We start from the raw sequence: 21,110 nt of genomic DNA, 5'->3' as shown, positions 1-21,110 counted from the left end.
TTTTTTAAATGTGTTTTTTCCCCAAAAAAATGCGTTTGAAAAATCGCTGCGCAAATACTGTGTGGAAAAAAAAAATGAAACACCCTCCATTTTAACCACTTCAATACCAGGCACTTAGACACCTTCCCGCCCAGCCCAATTTTCAGCTTTCAGCGCTGTCGCAATTTGAATGACAATTGCGTGGTCATGCTACACTGTACCCAAACAAATTTTTTATCATTTTGTTCCCACAAATAGAGCTTTCTTTTGGCGGTATTTGATCACCTTTGCGGTTTTTATTTTTTGCGCAACAAATAAAAAAAGACTGAAAATTTTGAAAAAAAACAAGTTTTTCTTTGTTTCTGTTAAAACTTTTTGTAAATAAGTACGTTTTCTTCTTCAATGACGGGCACTGATACGGCGGCACCGATGAGGTGGCACCGACGGGACTGATGATGGGCACTGATAGGTGGCACTGATGGGCACTCATAGGTGGCATTGATGGGCACTCATAGGTGGCACTGATGGGCACTCATAGGTGGCATTGATGGGCACTCATAGGTGGCATTGATAGTTGGCACAGATGGGCACTGATAGATGGGCACAGATGGGCACTGACAGGTGGCATGAATGGACACTGATGGGTGGCACTGATGGCATTACTTGTTTGCAGTGATGCCCCTAAGGGTGGCATTGCTGGGCATCACTGCAACATAATTGTGCCAATCAGTGCCCATTTGTGGGCACTGATTGGCACACTGGGCACATGTGGATGGCCATGGGGTACATACCTGGCCATCCACATGTTGCCCCTTCCCTGGTGGTCCTAGTGGCGATCCCTGGTGGTCCAGTGTGGTGATCTGCGGGGGGGCTGCGCTGATAAACAATCAGCGCAGACCCCCCCCTGCCAGGAGAGCCGCCGATCGGCTCTCCTCTACTTGCGTCTGTCAGACGCGAGTGAGGAAGAGCCGATCAACGGCTCTTCCTATTGACAGCGTGATCAGCCGTGATTGGACACGGCTGATCACGTGGTAAAGAGCCTCCGCCGGAGGCTTTTTACCAAGATCAGTGTAGCGGTGTGTCAGACTGACACACAGCTCCACCGATCGCCGCGATGCGCGCCCCCGGGGGCGCGCTGCGGCATGTTATCCTGCTGGACGTCATATGACGTCCAGTCAGGATAACAGAACCACTTCCCGGACGTCAATCCGCTATAGGGCAGGCGGGAAGTGGTTAATCTGTAGGGCTTTTGCTTTAAAAAATACATATAATGTTTGGGGGTTCAAAGTAATTTTCTTTACTGCAAAAAAAAAAAAAAACATATTTGTCATGTAAACAAAAAGTGTCAGAAAGGGCTTTGTCTTCAAGTGGTTAGAAGAGTAGGTGATGTGTGACATAAGCTTCTAAATGCCAGGACAGTTCAAACCCCTCCCCCCAAATGACCCCATTTTGGAAAGTAGACACCCTAAGCTATTTGCTGAGAGGCATGTCGAGTCCATGAAATATTTTATATTGTGACACACAAAAAAAAAAAAAAAAATTGTGAAAAAAAAAAAGTTTGTCATTTCCCGCAACTTGTGGCAAAATATAAAATACTCCATGGACTCAACATGCCTCTCAGAAAACAGCTTGGGGTGTCTACTTTCTATAAAGGGGGACATGGGGGGGGGGGGGGGGTTGTGCCATCTTGGCATTTTATGGCCTTCAAAACTGATAGGTAGTGAGGAGTGAAATCAAAAATTTACGCCCTTAGAAATCCTAAAGGCGGTGCTTGGTTTTCAAGGCCCGTATGCGGCTAGGCTCCCAAAAAGTTCCACACATGTGGTATCCCCGTACTCAGGAGAAGCAGCAAAATGTATTTTGGGGTGCAATTCCACATATAACCATGACATGTGTGAGCAAATTTTTTGTCATTCAATCACTTGGGACAAAAAAAATGTAAATATTCAATGGGCTCAAGATGCCTCTCAGCAATTTCCTCGGGGCAGGGGGGGGGGAGGGGGGGTTGTACTTCCATGCCATTTTAGCACCTCAAGAAATGAGATAGGCAGTCAAACTAAAACCTGTATAAATTCCAGAAAATGTACCCTAGTTCAGGGGTCATCAACCCCTGGGCCGCCACCCACTACCGGGCCATAGCGTCTTTGTAGCCCTGCTGCATGACATTAAGGCACCGGTGGATCAGAGAGGAAAGCGGGCTGGCGAGCAGAGATGACATCTCTCTCCACCCGCCTAGCATCACCGCTCTTCCGCCCTTGCAGCGTGCGGAATGTCGGAGGTGTGGCGGGGAGCAGAGAGATGACATCTCTCACCGCCTGCCCCGCATCTCTGCTCTCCTGCCCTCACTCAAGGCGATGTGGCAAGTGGCATTCCGCATCTGATGGCACAGACAGGTGATGTGGCATTCCTCATCTGGTGGCAGGCAGTGTGGCAAGTGGCATTTCTCATCTGGTGGCAGGCAAGTGGCATTCCTCATCTGGTGGCACAGACAGGTGACATGGCAATTGGCATTCCTCATCTGGTGGCACAGGCAGGTGACGTGGCATTCCTCATCTGGTGGCACAGGCAGGTGACGTGGCATTCCTCATCTGGTGGCACAGGCAGGTGACGTGGCATTCCTCATCTGGTGGCACAGGCAGGTGACGTGGCATTCCTCATCTGGTGGCACAGGCAGGTGACGTGGCATTCCTCATCTGGTGGCAGGCAATATGGAAAGTGACACACTCAGGACTCCCACTGATTCTGCATTATTGAACTATTTCATTTATATTACAATGTAATATAAGAAATAATGCGCTTCAATCTTTCTGATACCATACCAACCATGGTGCCGTGATGACTGAAGTACCAACAGCAGAACACCAGCTATTGCCCGATAAATTGCCCGCTAAATTCGCTTAAACACCCCCCCCCCCCCCCCCCCCCGCGTGTGTACATCAAAGTGCTCTGGTCAGGAAGTGGGTAAAACCTTCCGGGGCTGAAGTGGTTAAAGCAATTACTCTGACCACGCCCCAGTAGTGATCCAATTAGAAATGTCAGGCGATCTCCCAGTGGGAAAGAACTGAAAGTTAAATAACTCCGTTATTCAGGACCCTGGGATAATTAAGATTCAGCAGGAGCTGGAGGCCTTTTTTGCTGTTAATGATACACTAGCAATCCCCAGGCCAATTCTGTGGGAATCACATAAGGCTTTTATAAGGGGAATATTAATAGGGATCGGAGCAGGGAAAAAGAGAGGGGAAAGAAAATTACCATTTTAAATAGAGAGATACAGGAATTAGAACAAATGACGAGACCTAAAAGGTATCCCAGAGAGGAAAGAATTAACAGTAAAAAAGGGAGGAGTTAGAGGAATTGTTAGAACGGGAGAGAAAATGTGCTTTTCACATAGTAAACAGGGAAAGGTATCAATGGGGTAATAAATCTGGGAAATGGTTGGCCAGAAAAGTAAAGGAAAAAAAAAAATGTATCCTTTATCCCTAAAATTAAAAAACGATAAGGGAGAGATGGTGTATTCATCCCCTGAAATAGCAAACATATGCCACTCATATTATAGTTCCTTGTATATTGTGAGCCAGAGGAAGATTGAAGCTCAAGAGTTCCTGTGGGGCCTAGACCTTCCCATGGTACCCAAGGAAGAGCTTGAACAACTTGAAGCTCCGATTATGCAAGAAGAGGTAGGAAGAGCAATAAAGAACATGGCCCTGGGAAAGAGCCTGGGCCCTGACGGGTACTCTATTTTGTATTATAAAATATTCCAAAAGCTTTTGGTCCCTAAGCTATGCGATTACCTGAATACATTAGCAGAAGGAGAGACCCTCCGAGAGGAGTCATTATTGGCTCATATAACCCTTATTTTAAAAGGGAAGGATCCAGCCTCCCCAGCAAGTTATAGGCCAAAATCTTTGTTAAACACAGATATTAAGATCTTTGCTAAAATAATAGCAGAGATTTGAACCTGTTGTTACCAAGCTGGATCCACAATGATCAGGTAGGGTTTGTGACAGGGAGAGAGGGAAGGGACAATTGCCTGAAGTCCATGTTCTTGATACACGAAGTAGAGTGAGGAGACCCCAGTTGCACTGCTGTCAATAGATGCCGAAAAGACCTTTGACAGGGTGGACTGGGGTTTCACATTTGAAACATTGAGGCATCTGGGTGTGGGTGAGAGGAGGTTGCGATGGATATCGACCTTTTACCATCACCCAACTGCTAAAATTAGAATAAATGGGAACCTGTGCCCCCTCTCCCCAATGCTGTTTGTAATAGCACTGGAACCTCTATTAGCCACTATCCATAAAAATCCGGATATCAGAGGGGCGAGAGTAGGGCAAAGGGAGTATAGAGTGGCCACCTATGCAGACAATTTGCTTTTTTATAAATAAGCTCAGCGCTCAGGACAATACGGGTTGCAGCCCCCCCGTGGGTTCCTAAGAGAACTTAAAATGTATAAAAGTGTGAGGACGGGGTGGTTGGCGCTACCCTAAAAGTGTGTGTGTACCAGGAGGGTATGTGAACAGAAAAGAAAATGATGTATATTATATACGATTGTGTGACAGAGAAGTGTCTATATCATACAACTACACATTAATGTGCTATCCCAAATAGGTAAAAGTGAGTGTACCATCCAGGGATAAGTGTAACCGTAACTTATACACAAATGTAGTAAAACAAATAACCGTACATATAAACCTATCAGCCTCAGATACACAGATCAGGACCGAACTGTGGAGTGACGGCTTGGTAAGAACTGACTGAAGCTTTCACCCCTGAATGGAGACAGCTGAGACAGCCTGATCGAGCGGAGTCAGCTGCGGGAGACAGTTAGACCCTTAGACGGGACACTGATAAGAGTGGAGGAGGACTTCCATCTGCGGTTATCCATAAATGCCCATTACCCCTGCAGGGGTTCCATCTTCTGGTGAGTGGGGACCTGATGGGGGGAGCACTACCAGTCACTTTTTGCCGCTGAGCACTGAAGTCACCTTTGAAGAAATACAACTGGACACTACTACATTGCAATTTACAATTGGTTGCATTATTATTTTATTATATTTTATATGGATATATATTATTATTTCCATCTATTTTTATATGCACATGGAATTTATCTATAGACTTTAATTTAGGTCTGGATAATCTAGCTTGTGTTGTGATTTCTTTTTATATCTAATTTGCTCATAGTATACACATATATATCCGAAGGGATGTGTATGGTGAAGTCTGTATGACCACGCACAGCACTTTCTTCACATGTGGTTTATATGTACTGTTATTTGTTTTGCTACATTTGTGTATAAGTTACGGTTACACGTATCCCTGGATGGTACACTCACTTTTACCTATTTGGGATAGCACATTAATGTGTAGTTGTATAGTATAGACACTTCTCTGTCACACAATCATATACATCATTTTCTTTTCTGTTCACATACCCTCCTGATTTGCTTTTTTATCTCTAAACCTAGGACAACAACCCCAATAAATAGCGGAGTTGAGCCGATATGGAAAATTGACTAACTTTAAAAATAAATTATGTCCAAATCCAAGATTTTGAATATAACTACACAGAGGGAGGAACAGCAGGCAATCCAAACCAAATTCCCCTTTGTATGGTGCAAGGAGGAACTGGGTTACTTGGGAATAAAGCTGACTGCATCCCTGGGGACTATGTTTAAGGCTAACTATACATTGATTGATACACTGATATAAATTTTTAAATGATTCCAATAACACTTCCTCGGGATTATTTTAGGAAATTAAAAACAATGGCACTAAAATACATATGGGCACATAAACGTCCTAGGATCGCATATGCAACACTGGTAAAGGAAAAAAAGATGGGGGAGTGAGCAGCATCGGACTTTAACCACTTCAGTACCGGACTTTAACCACTTCAGCCTTGGAAGGATTTACCCCCTTCCTGACCAGAGCACTTTTTACAATTTGGCACTGCGTCGCTTTAACTGCTAATTGCGCGGTCATGCAATACTGTACCCAAATGAAATTTGCGTCCTTTTCTTCCCACAAATAGAGCTTTCTTTTGATGGTATTTGATCACCTCTGCCGTTTTTATTTTTTGCGCTATAAACGGGAAAAGACTGAAAATTTTGAAAAAAAAATATTTTCTACTTTTTGTTATAAAAAAAATGCAAGAACTCAATTTTAGTCATACATTTAGGCCAAAATGTATTCGGCTACATGTCTTTGGTAGAAAAAATGTCAATAAGTGCATATTTATTGGTTTGCGCAAAAGTTATAGCGTCTACAAGCTAGGGTACATTTTCTGGAATTTACACAGCCTTTAATTTATGACTGCCTATGTCATTTCTTGAGGTGCTAAAATGGCAGGGCAGTACAAAACCCCCACAAATGACCCCATTTTGGAAAGTAGACATCCCAAGGAAATTGCTGAGAGGCATGTTGAGCCTATTGAATATTGATTTTTTTTGTCCCAAGTGATTGAATAATGACAAAAAAAAAAATTACAAAAAGTTGTCACTAAATGATATATTGCTCACACAGGCCATGGGCATATGTGGAATTGCACCCCAAAATATATTCAGCTGCTTCTCCTGAGTACAGGGATACCACATGTGTGGGACTTTTTGGGAGCCTAGCCGCGTACGGGGCCCCGAAAACCAATCACTGCCTTCAGGATTTCTAAGGGTGTAAATTTTTGATTTTACTCCTCACTACCTATCACAGTTTTGAAGGCCATAAAATGCCCAGATGGCATAAAACTCCCCAAATTACCCCATTTTGGAAAGTAGACACCCCAAGCTATTTGCTTTGAGGCATGTTGAGTCCATGGAATATTTTATATTTTGACACAAGTTGCGGGAAAGTGACAATTTTTTTTTTTTTTTTTTGCACAAAGTTGTCACTAAATGATATATTGCTCACACAGGCCATGGGCATATGTGGAATCGCACCCCAAAATACATTTAGCTGCTTCTCCTGAGTATGGGGATACCACATGTGTGGGACATTTTAGGAGCCTAGCCGCGTACGGGGCCCCGAAAACCAATCACCGCCTTCAGGATTTCTAAGGGTGTAAATTTTTGATTTCACCCTTCACTGCCTATCACAGTTTCGGAGGCCATGGAATGCCCAGGTGGCACAAACCCCCCCCCAAATGACCCCATTTTGGAAAGTAGACACCCCAAGCTATTTGCTGAGAGGCATGGTGAGTATTTTGCAGCTCTCATTTGTTTTTGAAAATGGAGAGACAAGAAAAACATTTTTTTTTTCTTTTTTCAATTTTTAAAACTGACAAAAAGTGAGGTCTGCAAAATACTCACTATACCTCTCAGCAAATTTTTTTTTTTTTTTTTTTTTTTTTTTTTCCCCACACAGTATTTGCGCATCGATTTTTCAAAAGCATTTTTTGGGGAAAAAAACACACTTTTAAATTTTAATGCACTAAAACACACTATATTGGCCAAATGTTTGATGAAATAAAAATGATGATCTTAGGCCGAGTACATGGATACCAAACATGACATGCTTTAAAATTGCGTACAAACGTGCAGTGGCAGCAAAATAAATACATTTTTAAAAGCCTTTACAGGTTACCACTTTAGATTTACAGAGGAGGTCTACTGCTAAAATTACTACCCTCGATCTGACCTTCGCGGTGATACCTCACATGCGTGGTGCAATTGCTGTTTAAATTTTTTGACGCCAGACCAACGCTTGCGTTCGCCTTAGCGTGAGAGCAGGGGGGACAGGGGTGCTTTTTTTTTTTAAGTCATAAAATGCTCGTAGCTTCCGGTTTCTTAGGCCATAGAGATATTTGGAGCCACTCTGGTCTCTGATCAGCTCTATGGTCAGCTGGCTGAATCACCGGCTGCATTCTCAGGTTCCCTGTTGACAGGAGAGCCAGAGAAAAACACGGAAGACGGTGGGGGGGGGGGGGGCATTCCCTCCCACTGCTTGTAAAAGCAGTCTAGAGGCCAATTAGCCGCTAGGATTGCTTTTACACGAAAGCCGACCGCTGGCTGAAAAGAATGATACCAAGATGATACCTAAACCTGCAGGCATCATTCTGGTATAACCACTCAAAGTCATGAATGGCGTACCTGAAGACAAAAAAATGGTTAACAATAAAGCACAGTAAACGATAAAGTATAAAAAATTGCATAACTGAAAAGCAAACATGATAAAACATAACAATAAAACATTGCAGAATAGAATACAGTAAAAAAGAGCAGAACAATAGAGAAAGAATAGAGAGAGAGAGAGAGAGAACAAAGAAACAACTATTTTTTTTTATTTTATATTTTTTTGTGGTTTTTTTTTTTTCACACTTTTTTTTTGTAACTAACTTTTATAACTGTAACCTGTTCCAGGTTCGGGTCTCTCAAAATGCGACGGCATCTTGGGAGACCCTGTGAAAGTGTGCCTTGTCTGTGCAATGCTGTACCCTACGCTAATACTCAACTAGTGTATGGTAGCGTTCAAAACATTCACCAATGCAAAGACCAGGATTGTCAGGACAGGAGGGAAAATAATAGCGGGTGTCACACCTATATTTTATTTTATTTATTTCAGGTACTTATATAGCGCCATCAATTTACGCAGCGCTTTACATATACTTTATACTTTCACATCAGTCCCTACACCCTCAAGGAGCTTACAATCTAAGGTCCCTAACTCACATTCATACATACTAGGGACAATTTAGACAGGATCCAATTAACCTACTAGGGCTGCAACTAACGATTATTTTCATAATCGATTAGTTGGCCGATTATTGTTTCGATTAATCGATTAATCGGTTGATAAGCTTAAAAAAAAAAAGTGTTGTGTATAATTTAGTTAATATGTAAAGTTTTAAAAAAAGGCAATTTATTCTTAAATATCTCTATGCAGTGGTAAATATAAATAACTATATGGTTAGGGAGCAACATATCTAATCCACTCTGAGAATAACAGACAGAAGAGATATACTGTATATACAATTAGATGAGATATACTGTATATACTATTAGAGGAGAGATATACTGTATATACTATTAGAGGAGAGATATACTGTATATACTATTAGAGGATATATACTATTAAAAAAGGGTGAATCTGGTAAATATCATCAGACTCAGAGATCAATTTTTTTTTATTTAAAAAACAAACAATGTCTTCCTTCAAAAAAAATGGCATTTTAAGAACATTTGTTCAATTTTTTAATTGTTAGTGGGGTCAAATTGACGTTCATTTTCAACCATGGTGACAATTTGTAAATAGAAAACTTCTTGGTCAAAGGAATTTTCAGACGGTGTATGTGGTTTTCGTTCATTTTAAAAACAGAAGGTTAAAAACAAGTGAAAATTTCAAACATTCTTTCATTCAGCGAATGTACAAAGATTTTTCGTCTGAATATTCTCTTCTGAAAATTGATCCGTGTGGCCAGCATAAGGCTCGGTGCACACCTATGCAGTTTGCTTTTGATATGTTTCTGCAATGCTTTTTGCTGTGCGTTTTGATTTTTGCGCACGTGATTTTGCTGCAATTTGCATTTTTTTTTGCATTTTTTGGCCCAATTTGTTGTTGGGCAGATTAAAAAACACAAATTGCTACAAAAACGCATTACATGCTTTTCTGCAGCTTTTCCATTGAAGTGTATTGAACCAAAAAAAGCACCGTTTTACATAAAAAAAAAGTCCCTGAACCTTTCCAAATACGCAGCAGCTGAAAAAAAGCATAGATGTGAACGTGTCCCATAGGAAACCATGTAAATGAACTGCAGTGCGTTTCTGCAAAAAGCACCAAAAAACACACAGATGCGAACCACGTCTAAGAGGTTTAGTAACATAATGGGGGTTTAAAAAAAACTAAAATTAGCCCTTTATAGTACAAAAAAAGCAAATAATCTCTATTGTAAGGGGTTCATTTTTTTACTGTAGAACTGTGAAAGTAACATTTACAGTAGCGATTATTTGCTCTTTTTGTACTATAAAAGGCTCAATTTAATTTTTTTTTAACCCCATTATGTTACTGGCCGATTAATCGATTATGAAAATAGTAATCGATTATTTTCATAATCGATTAGTTGTCGATTAATCGATTAGTTGTTTCAGCCCTATAACCTACCATCATGTCTTTGGAGTGTGGGAGGAAACCGGAGTACCCGGAGGAAACCCATGCAGACACAGGGAGAACATGCAAACGCCAGGCAGGTAGTGTCGTGGTCGGGATTCGAACCAGCGACCCTTCTTACTGCTAGGTGAGAGTGCTATCCACTACACCACTGTGCCGCCCGCGCTTGCTGCAGACACATCTTTTTTGGGGGGGTTCGTTGGGTAGGGGTACTCGGGAAGACATAAAGAAAATGCTCTCATGCAGCCGACTGCATTTGGTTGGGGATGTGAATGGGGCAAGTACGGGCGCTGCAGAATCGGTGGGTTACCAATTAGGATTGGCAAATGCAGCAGGAAGGGCATTATGGGCACGACGGGCCTGTGTTTGTCTTCTTCTTGGTGGCAGCGGGACACTACTTGTGCTTGCCACCTCACCAGCTTGAACTGCACTTATGGGACTCGCCACGTCACCAAGTGTTACTGCAGTGCTGCTTTGACTACGACCGGGGTGTACTAGGCCGCTGGCGCTTGTAAGTTCACCAAAACGCTACTAAAAAAAACTGTTAGCGATCGCAGGGATCAGGCTTGACTCTGCGAACGCTGCAGTTATGCGTTTAACGTTTTGTAAGTGACAGTGATCGATCGATACTGCACTTGGGTGGGCTGGGCGGAGGGGCAAAACGCAGGTGCTAGCAGGTATCTGGGCTGACCCCGCTAACACTGCGTTTTTGGGAACCCTAAACTGCTGGGGACGCTAGTATAGATCTGATCGGATCATATATGCATCCGTTCAGATACTATAACACTAAGGGAGGCGTATGCTGCGTACATGGGTGTTAGCGGTACTGGCGCTAATCTGACGCTGCCTGGGGCGACGCATATCACCGCCGGGCGATCAGGGGGCTAAACCTTTATTAGGTAATAAACGGCGGGTGCCCTGACACTATAAAAAATAAACTAACTAACCAGCGTCACCCGTAACGGTTATACGGTGATCAGTGGTGAAAGGGTTAACTAGGGGGCAATCAAGGGGTTGAAACATTTATTGGGTAGTATATGGGGGTCCCTGTCGCTATAAAACGCCGACGACGAACCTAAATGTTTACCTCACTAACTAGCGTCACCAGCGACACTAATACAGCGATCAGAAAAATGATTGCTTAGCGACACTGGTGACGGGGGGTGATCAAGGGGTTAAAACTTTATTAGGGGGGGTTAGGGGGGTATCCTAGACCTAAAAGGGGGCTAACACTTACTGCCCTACCACACTGTCACAAACTGACACCATGCAGTAATCAGAAAAAAAAACAAAAAAACTGCTTGGTGTCAGTGTGACGGGGGGGGGGGGATATCGGGGGGTAAAGGGGGGTGTAAAGTGTGCCTGGCATGTTCTACTGTGTGTGTTGTGCAACTCACTCAGATGTCTTCTCTCCTCGGCACCGGAACGGAAACTGCCGAGCCGAGGAGAGATGACATCATTTCCTCTGCCTCTGTGTACTATACAGAGGCAGGGGAATGATCTCATTGGCTGGGAGCGATCGCGAGGGGGGGGCCACGAATGGATGGTCTTCCCCTCATCTCTGAACGCTCCCAGACCAGAGCCGACCGCCTCGGGCACCAGGGGGGGGGGGGTTCGATCGAACCCCCCGCCCGCGGGAAGGCAATCACGTACCAGGTACGTGATTTTGCCGCATTATATCTGCGTGAGGCGGTCGGCAAGTGGTTAAGAAAATACTACCAGGCGATCTCTATTTCCCGGTTCGCAGACTGGATTCATAATAAGGAAGGGAAAAGCTGGCTAAACAGAGATATCAAAAAGTGGATATAGAGAAGATGGTTTGGATGCCATCACAACACCGAGATTTAGGTTCTAGCACAAATCCACCAACTAGAAATACTCTTAAAATATGGGATTGATTGGGCAGATTACACCATTGGGATTATAATTCACCATTAATGTATATATTAGGCACAAATTACTTTAAGCCAGGGAAAGAACATATATATTTCACTAGATGGGCAAAAAAAAGAGAAAGTACTATTGCAAGATGTGATGAAAGGAAATAGATTATACATGTACGCACAAATTACACATGAATGGGGAAATAAACCATTAGATAAATGGAGGTACATACAATTACAGCATTTTACACAATCACTACCACCGCGGGGAAAAGGACACATGAGGTTAATTGAAAAATGATTCTGTTCCCCCCTCAAGCTTAAAATCAAAGCATATCTAAAAAATATATAAAATTCTGATTAAGGAAGTAGAACATGAACACCCACCCTATCTGTGGAAATGGGAAGAGGAAATAGGATTTCTAAGAGATGAGGAACACAGGAAAAAAAAAATCTTAATAGCTTGCTTCTCCTCAAGGGATGTCAGGACAGTGGAAATGTGCTATAAATTACTGGCGAGATGGTATTTGACCCCCCAACTTCTTGGAGAGGTTGCGACACCCTGGGGACCTTTTCGCATCTGTGGTGGGAATGCATAAAAATACAACCCTATTGGGAGGGCATTATAAAGAGCAATTTATCAAATGGGAGAACGGATTCAGAAGGACCCTTGAGAATGTTTATTTCACAATACGAGAAAAGCGGTCTCCCAATATAAGAACACCTTAGTCCCATATCTCCTAAATGCAGCTAAAAGCTTGATCCCGAGTCTATGGAGAACCCAAGAAGCTCCGAAGATGAAGGAGCGGGCAGTAAGGGTGGAATGGGTGAGATCCATCAAGGAAACAAACAGTAGAGGACTCATTGGAGGTATATCGTAATATATGGGGAAAATGGATGGAGTTTAAAAAATCTGATGGATACATGGCCATAATGGAGGTTTAGGGAGAGTGGGGGGGCGGGAGGAGAGATGGGATGGGGACAGGAGGGGAGACGGGGCAGGCGGGGGGGTGGGTCTCTCTTTGTGGGTGGGATGGGGAATATATTAATTGATTTAACAAGGGACTTAAATGAAGGAATTTGATATATGTTTATTGTTACTTAACTTTTTTTTTCTTACATAAGAGAATATATAAAAAAAAATTAAATGATTAGTGTAGTAATCATATGCGCTATATTTTTTCTTTGACATTTTTTCCCCCACAAAAGTGGAGTTACCCTTTAACACTTCTGCTCCATTTACCCAGCAATGAGACCCGTAATATGCTGTACAGTATATGACACCCTGAATAAAATCTATAAAAATCAATTTTTTACATCTCAATTTTATTTACATTTCTTCAAATAGTATTTCCGTGTGCTGTAACCTGCACTAAATCATAACCTACAAAAACTTTTCTCTACAGTTTGTTCTTGAGTGCAGAAATACAAACTGTCTACACACTACATTGTTTAAAAAAAAAAACCTGACTGTTCCTTAAAATAGGCATTGCCAGGTGTTGGCAAATGATTAAAAACATTTAAAACAACTGCCTTAACGTAATGCACATTAATCCATCAAAACAGTCTGAATGGGCCCTCGCACTAACACATCCTCTAACACTGGCCCTTACACCAACTAGAAATAGGCTAGACAAATCCACTTTTACCAATTCTGCAATGGAACCCTCTGTGCTGAAGACTTCTCAAATGTTTCCCCATACATATCTGATCAATTGAGGGATCTCAGCTGGATTTAAATCAAATTTTAAGAGTGCATATTAACCACTTTTCTACTGGGGCAATTTTTTTAAATTTTGCTAAAAAATACTTTAAACCCCAAACAATTGCATATTTTCTGAAAGGCCCTGTAAAATAAAATGATGGCAGTTTTAATTTTGCTATACTGCTCTGAACCCAGAAGTGACATAATATAAATGAGTTTCCTGCATTTACTCTGGTTCTGGGCTCCCTGGAGGAATGGGAGACCCTGGGAACCATCATGGATGCCAGCAGCAGTACAGAGATGAATGGCACGATTCCAGTACCGTAAAAGTGATCAGGTTGCTCTAGAATGGCTTGATTTTTAAATATGACAGCCGATCACTGATAAAAAAAAATCAATATCGAACTCATGGCTGCAACAGCTACTTGTTTTAATGCCTTGAATACCAGGATTTTATAAACAATTTAGTAGACAAGGTGTTAAGGATGCCCTTAGCCCAAAAAAAAACAAAACTCCAAACCACATCCTAATTTGACAGTGTGGTATTAGTCGCATTCAAAATGATGCATGTTCAGAATGAAGAAAAAAAAAATCTAAATTGAACAAAAAAAAAGTAGCATCCATTAAAAAGGGCCGTGATAGAGGACCTGTAATAGCGATCCAATAATCATGCAAACCAACACAAAGTCCAGGGAACAAGCTGTGTGTGCCTACACATCTCCAGTATCATATTTTGTAATCTTTTTGCGAGTTTGACTCCACATTGTGATGATGTGGTCAAAGCTGAAACAAAGCTGGGGGCAGTTTTAAAAGCCCAACTCTGGAAAAATGTATGCCCCACTGCAAGGGTTAATTACTTTTTGTGTCTAGGGGAGAGGAGAAACACCTGATCCTCCACTTGCCTGGCAGATGGGCTCCCCACAGTGGAGGACTTTCCAGTGTCACAGTGTTAACCTGGATCCCGCTTTTGTCTTGAGGATATTAGAATCTTCGATCGCTGCCGTACAACTTACCCTTGCAGTGCACACGTGGCCCCACTGCAAAGGATAACATTTTAGTGAGTTGGGTTTTATACAGCCTTAAATGTATGGGATGCAAGCCTGAAGCATAGCTGGGACCTGGAATAAAGGGCAATATGCAACCCTATACATCTTAAACAAGATATTTAAGGACAATCCTATATATTGTAAACAAGATATTTAAGGACACAACCCTATATATCGTAAACAAGATATTTAAGGACATTTAATTAAAAAAGAAACCGACACTTGCGCACCTTTTTGAATGTTTTATACCTATCCTTATTGTTCCTTTGTACATCTGTACACTTTGCTACCGTAAAATATTGTTGTATTTTTCTCTTTTGAGGGAAAACAAAAACCATTGAAATAGAAAAAAGGAACCAACACAACTGCCAGTGCAGCAGCAGATATTGTATGGACTCCCATTTTTTTCCAGTTTTATTAGCTCTTAGTTCAGAAGTGTGGAAAAAAATAAAAAAATAAATAAATCATGAACAGTATTCTACTCATACTATAGAAGGTTTTCAATATGCAGCAACAAACTAAACATGGTTAAAGAAAAAAAAAAAAAAAAGTCTACTTACAATCTTTTTCTTCTGTGCTTTTAACTCCTCCAGCGAGTCATCTGCAAAAACACCAAGAATTACAACTGGATTGTCCAAATTTGAACAGCAGTTTACAACAGTGGTAGTCAACTTATTGCATATAGAAGAATGGGCCCCACAATGTTTCGCTTATGTAATGCTAGAGAGGATTTCCAGAGACAGACATACTTGAGGCTTTTACATGCAATTATTGTAAGCGGCTATTATAGCCACTAGCAATAATCACTGTGTTCTCCCGGAGGGGACAGCTTCCCCTGTCAACACTGTCTAGCAAATTTCTTTCCTGCAACCCATGGCTGTAGGAAAGAAATTCATCCTGTCTATGGTCGGCCTTAGTGTGTTTGGGTGTTATTCATGAACGACAACAACATGTGCTAATGCACATAACATGATTTTCAGCAATGCACCCAATGGCAAAAGGTGTGTTCAAACCCTCACAGTTTGTCAAAACCTAAAGACCTCAAACCAATCGCCAACCTTCCATGGCATGTGCATGATACTCTCACAAGGGTCCATGGGGGGGGGGGTATTTTCCCCAAAACAGTGGCTGTTTTCTTCACCAATAATGTCTGGAACCAAAGTGTTTGACTCTTCGTTTAAAGGCACTCACAAGAATTCGAAGCCTGAGACAACAACACACTGCCAGCTATCTCCAGGCAGGGCTGGTGTTAGAAATCGTGGGGTCCAGTACAGCCTACCTGACCCACTCTCCATCCTGAAGCTATCCTGTGTACCAGCTGGTGGGAGGAAAAGGAGTAGCCATCAGCACTGCAGGAGGGGCACATAGGATAGTAGGGGGAAGGAGTCCATCTACAGGATTGGTGTGGAGGGGGCATTTACTAGAAAGGATCCCCTGTAGTTCCCCCCTGCAGCAACTGAAAGCTGGTGGGAGGCAGAGGTTGATGAAGCCAGCAGGGCAAAAAGGGAATCTGATCATGGACAGGGGGGGATGATAGGTGCGGAGGGGGCAATTACAGGAACTAATGCCCTGTATGCCTCTGCCTACAACAGCTGAAAGCCAGTGGGGGCAAGAGGAGGAGAAGCCAGCTTTCAGCTGCTGCAAGAAGACCCATACAGGGGATCGGTCCTGCAATTTCCCCCCTGCTGCACCAGTCACTCCCTCCTTTCCAGGATCCGAGTGTCCTGCCCCCGTGCTGAACTGATGGGGCCTGGCCCTGTACAGGAGGACCAGTGGTACTGCCTCATCAGTGGCCCGGTCTCCAGGAGTTGAGCAGCCCAGGACCATTGAACAGCTATCAGAGCACTAATGATTCTTGAGAAAAACATTCCAAATTCCATCCAGCGCTGCTGCACTCCCCTAAGATAATTGCTTACTAAACAGTGAAATCTGAGGATTCTATCAGAGCTGCAAAGCAAGCTGCTTTGCTGTGCAATCTCTAGAATACCCACTGCAATATTTTAAATGTTTATTAGTACAGTATCTCCCCTCACATTTTTGTAAATATTTTATCTTTTTATGTGACAACACTGAAGAAATGACACTTTGCTACAAAGTAAAGTACAGCTTGTATAACAGTAAATTTGATGTCCCCTCAAAATAACTCGCACAGCGATTAATCTCTAAACCGCTGGCAACAAAAGTGAAAATATCCAAATTGGGCCCAATTAGCCATTTTACCTCCCTGGTTTCATGTGACTCAGTGTTACAAGGTCTCAGGTGTGAATGGGGAGCTGGTGTGTGCAATTTGGTGTTAATCGCTCTCACACTGGTCACTGGAAGTTCAACATGGCACCTCAAAGCAAAATGCACCCAGGTTACATCAACTAATACAGGACAAAGCTACCCCATTAAATAATTTATTACTTGTCATACGGAGGGGGTAGTATATGTCCTTCAATGCAGCTGTAATTTACAGTATGTGGGAAGAACAAAGAGACCCCTTACGGTCAGGATAATGGAACATGTCCAGAACATTATTAAAGGTTTTCCAAAACACAATGTATCAAGACATTTTACACAGGTACATAACAATGATCCCAAACACTTACAATTTTGGGGCATTGAGAAATACAATATAGACCATGGAGGGGGGCACAAAGTCAGGTCCATTAGCCAAAAAGAATCAAAATGGATATATACGTTGCATACTCTCATACCTGATCGCCTCAATGTTGAATTTGACTTGACTTGTTTTAAGTAATTTTTGATTTTTACAGGATGTATTGGCTACTGTATGCTTATTACCCAATTTCCGGCATGATACTCATGTTATTCTTTTTTTTCTCTTTAATCCCTTATATCATTTGTCTATGCACTCCAGATCTGCAGTCTGCTTTAGTCTTGATTGTGCTACATTATTAATTACAGCGGTATCCATTATATTAGCTGTAGTCTTTGGCCACTTTTTTAGTCATCTTTTTAGCTATTTTTTATATTGGTATGATATTAGTGACTAGCGAGTTCTTTCATTACATTACTGCTGTCCATATTTCATTCACCATTACTCACGTTATTAAGTTCCTACCCATTAAATGGCCGCCTCTATGTTGGAGACGGATCCTCCAGCAAAATGGCCCCCTATCTTATTTCAAGAAGGTTTCCGCTGTAGTCTATTTTTACCTACCCAGAAAATGGCCACCAACCATGGTGGGGACATTTCCTTCAGCAAAATGGCTGCTAATTCACTTCTTTTTTTCAGACACAACTAGGGTCTAACAACCAATCCGGTTGCCCTGATGAAGTCACGTGACATAACACAAAGGCCATTCCCGGATGTTGAGCAAACCGTAAGTGGCGTGTTTTACACTGACAAGCCTGTTTTTATCTATTTTAAATGTAAGAGTCTATTTGGCATTTTAATAAATCTTGATTTGTACATATAACACTATGGGAGCCTGTTTTCTTATGCTTTCTTTAACGGTAGACACTGAAATGGTAACCATGCTATGACGAGACTTGGAGGAAAACCTGGTCTACAGCATAGAGTAAACAGAACCCAATAGACTGTCACCCACACCCAGAATTCCCTATATGGATATCGGACTAGTTGGACTTCATTATATTTATCTCATTTATTCATTTCATTTGGATAGAGGTGTTTTGTGTTTGTTACACACATTTGGACCACTCTAATGTATCACTCATTTACTAGAGCCCACTCTGAAATCTGCGCGGATCATTTTTATTAACTATACCTCATAGCAAAGAACTCTGAGGATCGGAAAAAAAACAATCGTTCCTCTACATAAAGATGGCCTAGGCTATAAGATTGCCAAGACCCTGAAACTAAGCTGCAGCATGGTGGCCAAGACCATACAGTGTTTTAACAGGACAGGTTCCACTCAGAACAGGCCTCGCCATGGTCGACCAAAGAAGTTGAGTGCACGTGCTCAGCGTCATATCCAGAGGTTGTCTTTGGAAAATAGACATACGAGTGCTGCCAGCATTGCTGCAGAGGTTGAAGGGGTGGGGGGGTCAGCCTGTCAGTGCTCAGACCATACAACGCACACTGCATCAAATTAGTCTGCATGGCTTTTGTCCCAGAAGGAAGCCTCTTCTAAAGATGATGCACAAGAAAGCCCGCAAACAGTTTGCTGAAGACAAGCAGACTAAAGACATGGATTACTGGAACCATGTCCTGTGGTCTGATGAGACCAAGATAAACTTATTTGGTTCAGATAGTGTCAAGCGTGTGGCGGCAACCAGGTGTCGAGTACAAAGACAAGTGTGTCTTACCTACAGTCAAGCATAGTAGTGGGAATGTCATGGTCTGGGGCTGCATGAGTGCTGCCAGCACTGGGGAGCTACAGTTCATGGAGGGAACCATGAATGCCAACATGTATTGTGACATACTGAAGCAGAGCATGATCCCCTCCCTTCGGAGACTGGGCTGCAGGGCAGTATTCCAACATAACGACCCCAAACACACCTCCAAGACGACCACTGCCTTGCTAAAGAAGCTGAGGGTAAAGGTGATGGACCGGCCAAGCATGTCTCCAGACCAAAACCCTATTGAGCATCTGTGGGGCATCCTCAAAACGGAAGGTGGAGGAGCACAAGGTCTCTAACATCCACCAGCTCCGTGAGTTCTTCATGGAGGAGTAAAAGAGCATTCCAGTGGCAACCTGTGAAGCTCTGGTGAACTCCATGCCCAAGAGGGTTAAAGCAGCGCTGGAAAATAATAGTGGCTACACAAAATATTGTCACTTTGGGCCCAATTTGGACATTCACTTAGGGGTGTTCTCACTTTTTTTGCCAGCAGTTCAGACATTAACAGCTGTGTGGAGTTATTTTGAGGGGACAGCAAATTTACAATGTTATACTAGCTGTACATTTACTACTTTACATTGTATTTTAACTGCTTTTTTTTTTTTTTTTTACTATAACAAAATTTTAAAACACACTGATACAGATATTGACATAAAACCATTCCAGTCGCCTTTTAAAAAGAAACACATAAAAAGTGCAACAAGGTAAGAATTAGTGAAGGGTGGTAGAGCTGCACAAATAATTGTTAAAAAATCGTGATCTCGATTCACCCCCTCTGAGATCTCTCCTGCTGAGTTTGCCGATTCTTTCATATAAAGAAGTGCAGAGATGATCTACTCACTCAGCTGTCAAAAGAAAGCATCTGGGCAGTCTGCCAAATTTATAACTTGAAACATTGTAACTAAGCTTCCTTCTTAGATCAAAGGGATAGAACTTCTGTATAAATAAATAATCCAGGCAGTCTGCCAAGTTTTCAACAACCTGTTTAACCACTTAAAGTCTAAATCTTTTTCTGACACTTCAAGTTAAAATCAATATTTTTTGCTAGAAAATTACTTGGAACCCCCAAACATTATGTATATTTTAGCAGAGACCCTAGGGAATAAAACAGTAAAGTTAGCCCAATTTTTTTTGTTTTAATGTGAAAGATGTTACGCCGCGAGAATCGTGAGAGAATCGTGATCTATCTCCTAAGCAAAAAAATCGTGATTCCCATTTTAGCCAGAATCGTGTAGCTCTAAAGGGTGGGGGGTTGTGCACTTAAAACTGCAAAACTGGCATTTGCTCCCTTTAGTTGGCGTCTTGGCCCAAACGGTAACTAGTTACCAGACTAGAGTCTAGAGAGTATACCAATAGCTGTCCCTGCACATTAGGATAGCAAGAAATCTCAAAGCACAGAGGAGAGTTAAAAGGTAACAAGAGACATGTTGTGGTGCCTGATCTAAGGACATTAAAGCGGAGTTCCACCCATATAAAAGTCAGCAGCTACAAAAAGTGTAGCTGCTGACTTTTATTAAATCAGACACTCACCTGTCCCACGGTCCAGCGATGTGGGCGAACGAAGCTTCGCTCCCCTCCCCCTCCTCTGTGCTTCACAGCTGGGCAAGCACTGCGCGTGCCGCCCACTGACTGGTCGGGCAATCATCTAGGACCTGTGACGTGTCCAAGATGATTGCCGAGAGGGGGGGGGGTGAGGTGATCTTCCTTCCACCCCTGGGGAGGAAGTGGGAGCTGGATCCTTCTAAAAAGAGGGTATTAGTTCCCTCTTCCAAAAAAATGACATGCCAAATGTGGCATGTCAGGGGTCCACCCATTTTTGGGTGGAACTCCGCTTTAAGCTTTAAAACATTTTATATTTACTTTGAGACAGGACCACTGAAAGCAAGATCATGTGGCCAGAACAGTTTATAGAGTATATATACACTTTTGCAATCAAATTTCAGAAAACCCCCTATGTTTATGTGCCCCTAATCATGTAGCACATCTAAAAAAAAAAGTTTTTAAACGTTTAACCTTTTAGACTTTTCTTTTTTTGTAAAGAGACAGTGTCAGGTTAGAAGTTTAGTGTGAGTCTGTCAATAGAGCTTA

General features: G+C 42.3%; 1 protein-coding gene across 2 annotated transcripts in view; it reads right to left on the bottom strand.

Annotated features, from left to right (window-relative positions):
- LNPK (lunapark, ER junction formation factor) overlaps positions 1 to 21,110 on the bottom strand; it is a 142,150-nt gene that overhangs the window by 98,625 nt on the left and 22,415 nt on the right. For both annotated transcript variants that reach the window (XM_073633849.1, XM_073633850.1), the window contains exon 5: positions 15,272 to 15,312. In XM_073633849.1, the coding sequence (XP_073489950.1) occupies positions 15,272 to 15,312 (41 nt within the window). The remainder of the gene's footprint in view (positions 1 to 15,271; positions 15,313 to 21,110) is intronic.

This window comes from Aquarana catesbeiana, linkage group LG06 (genome assembly GCF_042186555.1).
Source record: "Aquarana catesbeiana isolate 2022-GZ linkage group LG06, ASM4218655v1, whole genome shotgun sequence".
NCBI classification, from domain to species: Eukaryota; Metazoa; Chordata; class Amphibia; order Anura; family Ranidae; genus Aquarana; species Aquarana catesbeiana.
This window is presented reverse-complemented; position numbering and strand designations above follow the sequence as displayed.